At 39.0% G+C, this 14,042-nt stretch overlaps 1 protein-coding gene across 1 annotated transcript in view; it reads right to left on the bottom strand.

The window, feature by feature from the left end:
- The window catches only part of HAO1 (hydroxyacid oxidase 1), a 53,945-nt gene that overhangs the window by 26,019 nt on the left and 13,884 nt on the right, over positions 1–14,042 (bottom strand). Inside the window, exon 3 of the mRNA XM_039224598.1 lies at positions 3,870–4,125. Coding sequence (XP_039080529.1) covers positions 3,870–4,125 — 256 coding nt within the window. The remainder of the gene's footprint in view (positions 1–3,869; positions 4,126–14,042) is intronic.

Genomic DNA, 14,042 nt, shown 5'->3' on the forward strand with positions numbered 1-14,042 from the left:
AAATGAACATAATCGATAAGTAATTTATGGAACATGTTAGAACATAAGTGCTATGTAAAATTTTAAAATGTAAAGCAAAATAAGAGGATGTGAGCTGGTAGAGACTTAACTTGAAAGTTTATATATCATAATCAGATTTGGCCTCACTGAGAAGCTACCTAGTAGAGGAAATTAGCAGAAGATTGTTATTGTATTGTTGCCTGTTGCTGCTATCACAAATGACTGCAAACCTTTAAAATTACAGATTTATTATACTACAGTTATGGAGGTCAGAAATCCAAAATGTATCTCACTGGACTAAATTCAAGGTGTTGATAGGGTTATTTTCCTTCCAGAGACTCTAGAGAAAAATCATTTCCTTGCTTTTTCCAGCTCGTAGATACCTACAGTAATGCCCTGACTTCTGATGATATCCTTCCAATTTCTACTTGTATCATCATATCTCCTCTGACTTTTGACATTCCTGCTTCCCTTGTATAAGGACCCTTTTAATTACATTAAGTCTACTAGAATAATTCAGGATAATCTTCCCATCTCAAGGCCCTTAACTTAATCACACATGCAAAGTCGATTTTGCCATTTGTAATATATATTCAGAATTTCCAGGGATTCGGACATGAATGTTTTTGGAGTTTGTCATTTTGTTTAACATGGTTGTATTGTGAATATTTTCCTAACCAAAGAATATAAAGGCTGCTGGCCCTGTATCAAGTTCTCCTCTGCAAATCTTACTCTCCCCTCAACCCCACCCAGGATTCCCACACATACTGTATCTCTATTCTGTTCTCTACTGTTTGTTTTGATTTTAGTTTCCCACTAGAAAGACATGTAGAATCATCCCTGATATCAACGTGTAAAAGAAGCGAGGAAGTTAGTTGTGCATAGATTTGAGGAAAGACATTAAAGGAAGAGACAGAGTCAGTTCTGAGGCTGTAAGGCACCAGCAGGCCTGGCATGTTGAGAGAACAGTGAATGAAGGTGAGGGTGCCAGGTGATAAGGTAAGAGACATAATGGGGTCCTGCTCATGGGAAGCCCCGGAGGCCATTTTTATTGTGAGAGACCTGGGAAGACCATGGCAGTTTGATCTTCTGTGTGATTTGCCTGGTGTGATTAATAAGTCATTCAGGTCTGTAGGGCTATAAGCAAATCACCAAAGGAGTAGGTGTCCATTTACCTTGATCTTAGTCAATGACTGGAAATTTCTTTTCTTTTCTTTCTACTGCCTTGGTGCTACACTAAAGAGCCAAATTTTTACAGGTAAATGTACCATCTCCATAGGTAGAAAGAGAGGAAAGGACCCCTGCCCCAAAGCCTGAGCAATCAGTCTAGTGAACTGTCTTCATTCTTTTTTCCTTCTTCCGAGAACAGATGAGAATTCCCCTTATTCTCCCTCAGTTTCAGGAAGTTCCAGGCAGTTCATAATACACACATACATGTGTTTTGCATATAGACCACGCAGAGACTACCAAACTCCTGAACTCTGGCTGGTCTCAGATGCCAAGAGTCAGAACCCCCCCTCCTCCCTGTTTACCCTCCCCCTACTCCTCCCCAACAGAGGAAGTAGCTTGAGCTGGAAAGAGCCTCTGTTTTACAGACTCATTCTTCTCTGGATTTCCTGCCTCCCCCGCCTGCCAAACCTCACTTCTGAAAAGCCCGGCTTCACCTTCTATGAGTCAGGTCAGCTGCGGAAAAAAACCTGATTTCATATCAGGCTGTAACGGATGAGCTTTTTGGTTGTATGTGGCCTCGGGCGGAAGCCTGGGCCTCCCATTAGTGCACTCTGCCTTCGACTGCTGAATGAGAGCTGCCGAGGAGCGGACCAGAGCGCTGGCCTGCCCTGAAGCCCACGAGGACAAACGAAGCCAGTGTGCACTCCAGGGGTCCGGGGCACCAGGCTGTGGGGTGTTTCCTGTGTTCCCTGTAACCTGGATTGCTCATTATTTGATCATCTTCAGATGGGAGATGTGACAAGCTGGAGAGTCGTGGCCACTCCTGAGCACATGGACAGCTATAAAGGGCCTTTGTCTCATGGTCCTTCTCGTCATCTGGGCAGGAACCGGGGAGCAAAGGAAAAGGGAGGAAAAAGCAAATCAGCCCTCCTGCTCCTCACTGAGTGGCTCTGGCACTGAAGAAGCACTCGATATCAGCCAGAATTAATTAACAACTGTGTCATCTCCCCTGTCTGAGTGGATACCACTGTGACACTTGTTTTGTTACCCATTTTATCCGGAACAAGAAAGTGCTTCTTAAGCAGCAAAACACCCTACTGTATTATTTATTATTGTTGTTGTCAGTAGTAGTAGTTGAAAGGGGAGGAGGGAAAGGAATAGCAAATTCTCTTTAAAATGCTCAAAGGGAAAATAATGAAGAATGTTTCCTGTCAGAAGCCTAAAGAGTGTGAAATGAACTATTTTAGAAAGTCTAATAAATAAGGTAACCAAAATAGAGAAGTCAGGTGAATACAGATTTCATGTTAGGGAAATTTGAAGCCATCTACTTCTGATGAGTTTGGCAAGAAGTGGGAATATGTCAGGACTTTTGTTTTTGTTTCTGTTCTCTTAGAAAGACAGAGTGTTTGGGTAACCCAGAGTCTGGGATACATGGAATGGGTTTATTGACAGCTCTGTCAAGGAGAGTACTTTCTCTTTTTGTCATTGGGCTATTGAAGGTACCACATACACAAGTAATATCCTAAATCTGCCTTCAAGTATCACAGAGATAGCACCACACAGCTAATTTATATATGGCTCAATGATGGCAAGATTTATGCACAGTAGTTTATACTTAAATACGTATATACACAGCAGAGCTATATAATAGTTCTGTGACACTCATATAAGACTGTAAACGGACTTATGTGGTGGTTGAGATACATGTCATTGTATAATATATACAGAATTCTTACGTTCTAGCAATCTTCTTGTCCTTATATGGAATGCTGATTTGATTTTGAATCTTTTGGATTTAGATCTTTTAGAGGTGTTCACTTCATATATAGACAGAGTTAGCAACGCCCCCTTGTAAAATGATGTCTAGGATCTTAGGAAGGCATCCTTTATCTTTTCACATACTCTGATGGATGCTTTGAAATCCCATCACCAAACTGTCTTCCATTAAGATAAATCTTTTGATTCCTTTTCGAATAACTTTATCCTTAAAAGCTATCAGTCATGTACTGGTATGAAAAACCTAAGAGCAGATTTTTGTAGGAACAGGGGTAAGGAAAAAACAAAGGGGAAAAAAGCTCTCCAGGTTAGAGAGGTGAGGGTTCTTTCTTAGTAAACTCCAGGAGTTCCTAGCTTTGACAGAAGATAAGTCTAGTCCGAAAATATCACAAGGAAAAGGACAATTCCTTGCTAACAGACAGGCTAAATGACCTGATAAAACCATCACAGTTCAGTTTTAGATTACTAGATAGATTGTTTTTGCCTAGATGAGTGAGTGAGTGAGTGAGTGAATGAATGAATGAATCTTGACCCATGGATGAACCACAATGAAAGAGGAACATTGCTGAATGCAGTAGGAGATGGGGGATCAAACATGTAGCTTCTTTGGTCTCCATTCTTTTAGCTTTCTTTAATCTTACTAGACATAGTTGTTCCAAATACAATTAAAAATAAAATTAACAGGTGGCTTTTTGATTTCAACAGACAGAGAAATGCACTTACCTCTAGAATCCAGAGCCTATCACTCCTAAGCAAGATCACTATCAACCATACTTTGAGACCAATGTTTTGTGAAGGTCTCATTCCCTAGGCCACCCACACAGAAACTGGGGAAAAAAATCCTTTGGAGCTGGTACATGACAAAAGTGATGAGAATTAGAAGACCAGCTCAGGGGCCCAGGTGATCAGAGACCCATAGTTACCTGAGTTGAGGTGGCAGCTTGAACCTATTACGCACATCATCAAAGCGGTTCCCGAGGTAAGGAGTGTCCACCGTCAGAAATATGGCCTTGTAACCTCTTTGTTCTGCCCGCTGCACTAGCTGTTTGGTGACCTCACGGTCCTTGTAGATGTACAGTTGCAGCCAGCGGAGTGCCTCTGGACTGGCTTCTGCCACTTCTTCAATTGAGGAAGTGGACCAGGAACTCAGCATCATCCCGGTTCCCAGTGACCTGCAGGCTGAGAAAGAAAGAAAATAAAGGCAAGCCCAGCATTTCCTCCCATTCCAAAGCCTTCAGGTTGTGGCTCAAGGAGTAGAGGCATCTACAAGAGCAATTTGGCAATAAGAAGTCAATTCTTTAAATAGTTAGAAATACGTTTTCTTTTCTACACTCTGAATTGATCTTGAAGACAAAAAATGAGTCAAATAGCCAAAGATGTACTATAGGCAGGGATGAAAAAATTGGGAACAACCTGAATCTCCAACCTTAGGGAATTGGATACACTGTAGTACATATATAAAATGAAAGGTACATACCCACTAAAGGTAATATGTTCATGGTGGTTAATTTTGTGTGTCAACTTGGCTAAGTGATGGTTCCAGAATTTGCTCAAATATATCTAGATGTTGCTGTGAAGATATGTTTTAAGGAGACTAACATTCAAATAAGTAGATTTTGAGTAAGGTAGATTACTCTCCATAATGTGAATAAAGATCATCTAATCAATTGAAGGCTTTCCCTGAGGATTCTGTTAGCAGACTGCCTTCACACCCATACTGCAACATTAACTCCTTCCTGGTCTCCAAGCTGACAGCTTACCCTTTAGGTTTTAGACTTGCCAGTGTCCACAGTGCATGACTCAGTTCCCTAAATCAATCCCCCTACCTTCGTCTCTCTCTCTATGTACATATTCTGTTTCTATTGCAGTTTTAAAAGAATAATATTATTTGTGGAAACAGAAAGAATTTCAGGATATATTTTTTAAAAATCTACAAAATGACACATATAACATAATTTCACATTTGTACAAGTGTGATTATTCGTCTATAAACCTAAACAAACTAATGGCTAATGATAGGTTTGAGAACTACAGGTAAGTTTAATTTTTCTTCCTTTTTAACTTTTTAAATTTTATCTTCAAAGATTTTGTTAAAGGTGTATTTTACCATTTATGTTGTACTTTTTAGTATTATAAAATACATATGCTAGACATCCCAAGTACATAGCGGCTCCCTCACAAACTTTTGAGCAACATATCAAGAAATGAGCACAGTGAAAGTAAAAAATAAGTAATAAATTAGATAGATTCACCTAACCAATAATCTTAGAGAACTGGAAATACATGGGGGATAAGCTTTTCACCAAAAAAACAGGTAAAAGACAGGAGAATTGGGGTCAGCTTTAGCAGAGGAGAAACTGATAACAATGTATGCCAAATATAAAACATGGCAAGAGATAATAATACGTAAAACTGACCATATGACCCTGGGTCATTCAATTTATCTGTGTGCTTGACATATATCAAATGGCAGTAAAAGTAGTTGTCCAAGTGACTCTCCTTGGGTGATGCTGAGGTCAAGTGATGTGCTGTTCAAGACACTACTTTGAGAAGCTAAAATGCTTCCGTGCATTTTCAAATTCCCCTTCAGTGTTTGTGAAAACATAGTGTGTAAACACTCCCCCAGAATTTCTAGTTCAGTAGGTCTGAGATGGGGCCTGAGAATTTGCCTTTCCAAGCAGTTCTCAAAGGTGCTGAAGTTACCAGTCCCCTGTACCACACTTTTTGAAATTTAAGTAGTAGCAGTATCATTTGATAGTAAAATTCTAAGGTCACATGGTAATAAAATGGATTTTGTTTTGGATAAATGTTACTTTTCCTATGCCTTTTAAGGTGCTTCATTCCTGTTGTTCAGATAAAGAAGACCTAAACTGGAGATTATCTTGTCTGTGGGTAGCTAATCTGTTCTCTCCAAGTGTGACTTAAGAATTTCTCTCTCAAGAGGCTCATGTCTTGCAAAACATTGTCACAACCCACATCTTATTAAGTAATAACACATATGAACATCTAACACATAGGAACATCTAGATCACTGATTTTCATTAAGATTTATAAATATGGAAAATAGCTCCAGGTCACCCACTGCTGTTCGGAAGGAACACCAGGGAACATTGACTGGGTCAGAATCCCCTAACCATCAATTTATCACAGAGAAACTATGTTCTGAAGAGGATGTGATCTAACTAAGGTCACACAGAAGTGGAGAGCTGAGTGGGATGAGAACCCAGCATGTCTGACTACTTCTACATGGCAAGGATCTTTCTAGATACAATTCTCAGATGCCCAAAAGACTCTCTGATATTAAGCATAGATAAATGCATTCCCCCATCCTTCAGGACCATCATCCCCAACAGGAGCAGGTTTGCCATATACCTTAAGGCTACTATCATGCCAACAGCCCTGAAGGTGTGAAAATGGAAACCAGGGATAGGGCCTGACACAAACTGCCAGTACAGGGTCTGGCTACACAAAGGGGTTCAGCCAAGAAAACCATCAAATGATAGAACATCTTTTTGTAGTTTATACAAAGGCATCATGTAGATAAGCAGCTCTTCTGTCAACAAGGATCAAAAATCCTCAAAAAGGATCTCCTTGAATTCATAAAAAAAAATCTATAGACACTCCACAAAGACCATTAAAATCATTGAGCTATCGAACTTGCAAGAGGTGTCAACCTTCACAAACACTTTGTCTTCTTCCCTTGGGTAGGCATGTCCAGAGAAAAGTGAGGCCAGTTCATGCTTTTCATTTCCTGAGTCTACTGCTGTGATACTAATGGCTCCTGATGTTACTGGTGTTCAATGTTTATTTTTCAATGATTAATCATATCGGGCTGAAATTTTGAATTAGGGACCTTTAAAATTCAAAGTCACCAATGCTGTAGGCATTTAATAAATATTTGGTGACTTAATGAATTTACTCCAAGAGAGTCTCCTGGGTACAGAGAGAATTTCAGAGCCTATGCTGACATACTATGAATTGAAGCTAAGATGTTACTCCCAGGAGAGAACAGGAGCAAAACTTGGAAGGTTTCATGCTCCTTAGAACATATATTACTGCCCACTGTCATCCCCATTCACTTGTGATCATGAAAAAAAAAAAAAAAAAAAGGACTATTATTGATTAATTACATCCATGGTTTTCAACACAGTTTTATGTTTGAAAGAGATAGGGCACCCTGGGATTTTGCAAGGACCATTCAGAGAGACAATCACAACTTTGCCTGTTAAAATATTGAAACACTTCCATTTCAATTGGCAAATAGCCATGGCTCTGAAGGAAATGACCCTTCTTCTTGAGTCCCTTCATTGTGGCATCATTCTTTTCTCTCCTCAAGGAATCTCTGGACTCCCACCCTTACAAGCTAGAAATTTAAATGTTAATGCCTGGCAGAGCTGGGGGGCACCCATAATGTTGTTAGATCACTAAAAACCAGCATCTGAGCATCTTTTCTAATCGGTTAAAGTCTTTCGTTGTACTGGTTGCTAAATGTTTCAAATGTCATTTTTTTACCTGATAAATAAAGAAAATACCCTTCTAGTGCAATTGCTCTTTGGGGACAAAAACTACAAGCTTTTTAATTTTATAAACCACTTGGCATAGTCAGACTTTGTTATAAAATTCTAATTAGAGTTATCCTAGTCTAGTGCTTGAAAGCATAAATGTTTCTGAAGCCCATTTTCTCTCCATATTCATTTTCCACAATGAAACTCTGACCTGCTCTCAAGAGCTGCAACTGTCAGATATCACTTTACAAGGGACAGTGGTCCTCTTGCACGGGGCCCTGTATCCAGCTTGTGGTGTAGCAACAGAAGACTCCAGTGTATGTTGCAGTTTCATAACTCCTCGCAAAGTGGAGATCACATCTGAGGTGGTAAAGACAAGGCCTGGCCCTTGCCCAAGATGAAAGTCCCTAATGTTGATCCAAGTCTAAAAATCTTGGCTATCATGACAGTCAGCATATCCTAGAGATACAATATCCAGGAGGATACACAATCAAGTAAACACTGATCCCATATGACATCCCACGACTCTGTTTCCTTACCTCCACTCACTCCCTCTTTTATCATCCCTAAGATATGTTTTCAAGAATAAACACCTAAACTTTTAATGCTCTGGATGTATTCAGATTTTTATTTTTTCCCCCTCTTTTTTATTTAGAGGCAGCAGTAATACATTATGCCATTGCTATAAAAATGCATAAAAAATACACACACCCACATCACAAAAACAGACATTAGTAAGATTGTGGACATTAAAACATCAAAGATAAGGGGACCAGAGTGGCTCAGTTGGTTAAGCGTCCAACTACGGCTCAGGTCATGATCCCCCAGTTTGTGGGTTCAAGCACTCATCAGGGTCTGTGCTGACAGCATGGAGCCTGGATCCTACTTCAAGTTTTATGTCTCCCTTGTGTCTCCCTCTCTCTCTGTCTCTTCCCCACTCATGCTCTGCCTCTGTCTCTGTCTCTCTCTCTCTCTCAAAAATAAACACTTAAAAAACTAAAAAGTATTGAAGATAAAGTGCCAGAAATGACCTAGGTAATAATATGTATTTCTTGAAAAGACAACAGAATATAATAGATTGAGAAACACAAACCTGGGCTACTGTCCTAGGCTGGCCGTCCATGAGGCACACTTCATCTGCAAGGTTTGTGAACATTTTCTGTGTAAACTTTGAAGCCATGTGATTTTCAAGGGTTAAGTGAGAGAATGCCTAACACTATCTGGGAAAAGAAGTCCTAGGTATCCTTATAAATTCCAAATTTTGCCAAGGACCTGGATTTCTTATCATTATTCATAATCTTCTCCATACCGAGCTTTTCTCAGCATTGGTTTTGATGATGAAGACACCATTCCATTCCTCCTTGCAGAGACAGTGTTGAATTCTCACTCCCTTAAACAAGAAAGCTCTCAAAGGAGAGAGGAATCTTTTCCAGGACAAGGAACTCTATGATAGGGCTGATATAGGAAGAGAATATCAAAGCAGATAACTCCTACATTCCCAGAGTGTACATTCCTTTGGAAAGCCAGGGACAACACAACAGCAAATAATCCAAGAGGTGAAACAAAAACATGCCTTTCCCCACTCCCCATCTCTATCCCTTAGCTGTCTACAGATTTCCAAGGAGGATCTGCAGAGTAATTGTCAGCATTTGCTTAGTAAGCCAACAATAATAATAACTGGAAGAAGAGTTTTAAAATTCTCACTACATTTTCCCCTGCTTTATTTGCAATAAAACTGTAAGTATAATAATATGGAAATAAATGCATTTAATATCATTGTTTACTATCACCCACAACCCCATCCCTCCCACACTGGCTATGGGCTAATGGAAAACATTGGTGCATTCTGCGTAACAGAATAAAAGTTATCCTGGAACCCACCCACAACAAAGTTTCTTATTGGAGTGAAATCTCATGCTCTATGCTGGGGAAATGCTACAAGGGTTTTCTTTTTTTTTTTTCTTTTTTTTTTTTTAATTTTTTTTAATGTTTTATTTATTTCCAGGAGAGAGAGAGAGAGACAGCGTGAGCAGGGGAGGGTCAGAGAGAGAGAGGGAGTCACAGACTGAAACAGGCTCCAAGCTCAGAGCTAGCAGTCAGCACAGAGCCCGACGCGGGGCTCGAACCCACGAACCGCGAGATCATGACCTAAGCGAAAGTCGGACGCTTAACCGACTAAGCCACCCAGGCGCCCCTACAAGGGTTTTCAATAATCTGGTATAAGATGTGACCTTAGTCAAATGTAGTTCTGCCTCCTCAAACTGCCATTCAGTAGAGCTAACTAAATTTCCTGCACTATGGAACCTGTAATCAACTACTGAGGTTTATTTACATCAACTCATCTTACATATCAGTGCAACTACTTTCGGAGTTGATACAAATCTTAAGCTCCAATGTATAGTGATTTAATTGGGCTAAAATAAGTAACTAGCTTTGAAAAGTGGCATAAACTGGCAGAATTCTTTGTATGGATAAGAAATGTAATTGCGCTTGCACATTTTGGTATTTCTGTCAAGCAAGCCTTAATGAAAATGGTTATTTCTTATCTAGGTAATCTGGATGTAGAGGAGAGAAGACAGGAAGCCTACTGAAGACTTAAATTTTAGGGGACACTAAGCCTGTCTGTCCAAGTTCTTTAATCAAAAACCACTTTGTACACATTTCTCTCCTTGGTTTTGAGTCACCCTGACATCAACAGGCTTTCAGAAGATCTTATAGAGTCTTCAGGTGGGAATAATATTCATGCTACATCCAACACTGTTTCACCTTCAAGGATTTAAACTATGTCATTGGCTGGGAGCTACCAAAGCCTTTCATTCTAGGCTCTGTCCAGTGCTTCTCAAGCTTTGATGTACATAGAAATCATATGAGGATGTTGATAAAATTTAGATTCTGGCTCAGTAGTTCTGGGTTGGGAACTGAAATCTGGCATTTCCAACAAGCTCCCAAGTGATACTAATGCTTTTGTTTTGTGGACTATACTTTGAGAACAATGAGGTGGATATTTTCTTTCCCAAGGACTCCTTCAAGTTCATTGGACATAACTGATGACATGAGTAAAGCTAGGACCTTATAGCAAACTGACCAGCGGTGGTAGGGTAGGTAGTGTCTGGCTCCCAGCTTGCCAGTTGGCAACATCTTGCCAATGAATCTGTCTTCTGCATTGTTGTCCCTTTGAGGAGGGCACAGGTAAATTTGCCATGTTTTCTTATTTCTTATGCATTCATCCCTTGTTTTAAAATCAAGGAATAAATTGCATTACAGTAACAGTCCCTTGTCACTTTTAAACATTATCTCACATATATATACATATATATACATACATACATATATGTATGTATATATGGAGAGAGAGGGAGCAAGAGCAAGAGAGCACTCGGGCAGAGGAGAGGTGCAGGGGGAGGGGTGGAGAGAGAGAATCTTAGGCAGACTCCATGCTTAGCATGGAGTCCAACTTGGGGTTCCATCCCATGACCCTGGGATCATGACCTGAGCCGAAATCAAGAGTTGATGCTCAACTAATTGAGCCACCCAACCGCCCCATTATCAGACATATTTTAGAACTTTGTTTATCTAGGACTTGCCCAGCTTCCTAGATTTTAGGTCATAATCAAAAATAAACAACAAAATAAAAATAAAATATCAGAAGATGAGGGAGAGGGAAGTTACTGAAAGCTGAGATAGTTTACCAATTATAAAATAACATCCAAATCTTACACATATAGATAGGATGTTGAATAACCAAGTAAAATGAAAGTTTATCATGCTAGGCTTGATTATAATTATTATAATTATAATAGATTTGAGGATGACGTTGATCCACAGTTACCACCACCACCACCACAACAGAGACAATTGTAAACTATTAGTTATCAATGGCAGCAAATGTCTATTATTTGAAACATTAATTCATGCGGGTCAAATCCTATTCCCAGATTAGAGCAGAATGGTTAAGCAATGTGCTGCTTTGGGTCCAAATTATTTCTTTGAAAATAGCTGTCTTTTATGGGAAAGGTGAGTTATGTTTCCAAAATTGTGTGTTTAAAGGAAAAAGGGTAACATGATTAAAGTGTCTAAAGTTATTTTTAGGTGCATTTGATTAAAAAGCTCCTGTAAAACTTAGTCACCAAGACAGCTGTGCTGAAAATGTTGAGAAAACCCATTCTGTCCTCTGCACAGGAAGTCATTGTGCAATGGGGAAAATATGCAATGACAAAGTACCAAGCAGTTGTGTGGTTCGAGACTCAGGGTCTGACACACTAAGGTGTTTGCATAAGTGTGGACCTTAACATCCACTGGGTATGCCTGCCTTTCTTCACGCAGGAATTGCCATTTACAGATCTGTGAAAGACGAGTGAAAATTATTTATTGTCTCACATCTAAAATTACTATTGAGATTACTTAGAAAAATAATGTTTTGAAACTTCCACTATAATTATGCGTGAAATACTTAGAAGTGGTCAAAACAAATCTTAATTTATGATTTAGGGAACTTAAGCAATTTCAACACTGCCAAGAAAGGCCAGGAAACCAGACTTCATCTTTCCAGTGCTTTCAAGATGATCCATTGTCTGAATCTGGAGCAGTTTAACTTTGAGTGATCATACTGTCACTAACTTTGAGAGCTCTTTTTGTCTGTATGGAAAGATTTCCAAGAAACAACTAGTCCCAATGACATCTGTTCCCTCCCTTTCTTGCTTCCACTGTGTCTCTGGGGCAGAACTCTGCATTAGACTAAAACATTAGCTTTACTGTAATGATCCCCAGATTATTATTCTGTCATTTTATTAAGTTGTCAGGTCCTGGCATATAACTGGCAGATAACATGGAGACCACACCATAGAGAGATGCCTTTCATGATGGTTTCAAGGCAGATCAAACCTGCACTTGACCTCAATCAACCTCCCTCAGTATAACAACTGTGGTGTTGAGACACACACGTGAGCCTCTGACTTCTGGCTGTCATGTTTTAATGTCATCAGGCACATTTAGAATTTGAGAAGAAGAAATCTCATGCTCTCAAGAAAGCTTCCTGCTAGCTTAAATTCTGGTGCAAGATACTAGCAATCATACCACTTGATGCTGGTCTTTAATGTAGTCAAAGGCTAATTTTTTACGAGCTGTTTTTGATTGATGAAGTTTGTCTTACTGCAAAGTGCTTTCAACACTGAATCTACCATTTCTTGGAAAATTTTTAGATATAAAATTTTGATATATCTATGCATATATATGTATACATTTTATATATTTTTGTGTATCTATGCATATATATAAAGAAGGTCCATAATATTTTAATACATGTGTACATATATACGTATATGTGTATGTGTGTATGTCTATGCTTATGTACTATGTGTGAGTAGTGAATGCAGAATGAGTATGTCCACTGAATTTTGATTGTCAGAAAGAATATCCAAAACCTAAAATGGAGCTGAAATAGGTTGAAAATAAAGGAAAGAATTGATTTATTTTTACTACAATGAAGCAAAAAGGTACTCTCTTCCAAATGTTTAATGATACAATTTGGACAAAGTTTTAGTGAACTGTCCTTTCTTCTTATTCCTCTTTACTTTTGTTATTGGATTAAGACAAATAACTGGATCAAACTCTAAGGGAAACAGATCTTGATTAAAGCCCCATCTTGATCATGCACCAGCCCTGGACTTTGGTAAAGGGGGTCCTTGTCCTCCACTGTCAAATGAGGGGAATGATAAACAATAATTACATCATAGGTCTATTGTGAGGATTAATGATGGGGATGTAAAGTCCAGTATCTGGTGCATAAAAGGCACTCACTTCAGACAAAAAAAAAAGTTTCATAAGGCAAACCTCGTGCTTTCCTGGATTTAGGTAAAATTGAGAATAATGGGGATATTTTCCTTATAGGTATGCTGAAATGTATATCTACTCGGTCACCTAGTACAATACATAAATATATATATATATATAAAGCTTTCAAAAATACATCATTTGGGTCCAGAGCAAAGGAAATGACAATTTTTCTTGCTGAATGGTCTTTCACTCAATGTCAAAGTCGATCACTTAATCTCGGAAAATCCAGAAAATTCAACAGCGAAAACTCTCACCTATACCCTGATTCAGTTCTTCGGGGTCTGTATGGCTCTTTGTGTTACTCTGCAATCTCTTCCACCTGCATCTTAATAGGTGGTCAAGTCCTAGCTGAGTCCCAAAACTTCACTTTGGAATGTTCTGGCCTTTTAGGCTCAAAAAGAAAATGTTTAGATTTAATGGCATTGCGGCCTACTAAATCCTGTGTGGTATCCTCTAATTGCATCCAAGGGCAAGAATTTCTTTTAAAATCTTTTTTTTTTTTTGACAGTTTACTGAGAATTTGCTAATATGCTGAGCATTCCTAGAACACCTTAGGTGGTTTAAATTTTTCTCTATTTAAGGTCCTGGCACTCCCTCATGTGGCACTTGTGAATATAACAGTCAGAAGCAAAGGGATGAATTAGTACTCAGTCTCCTCCTTCCTCTTGATTTCTCATGTTTAAATGAAGCAAAAGAGCTAATACAGTTCCATGGAGGCTGAAATGAAATTTCATTACAACCACTGTGCATAAAATCAGA

The sequence above is a fragment of the Hyaena hyaena genome, unplaced genomic scaffold (assembly GCF_003009895.1).
Source record: "Hyaena hyaena isolate Hyena2069 unplaced genomic scaffold, ASM300989v1 scaffold_16, whole genome shotgun sequence".
In the NCBI taxonomy this organism is placed as follows: Eukaryota; Metazoa; Chordata; class Mammalia; order Carnivora; family Hyaenidae; genus Hyaena; species Hyaena hyaena.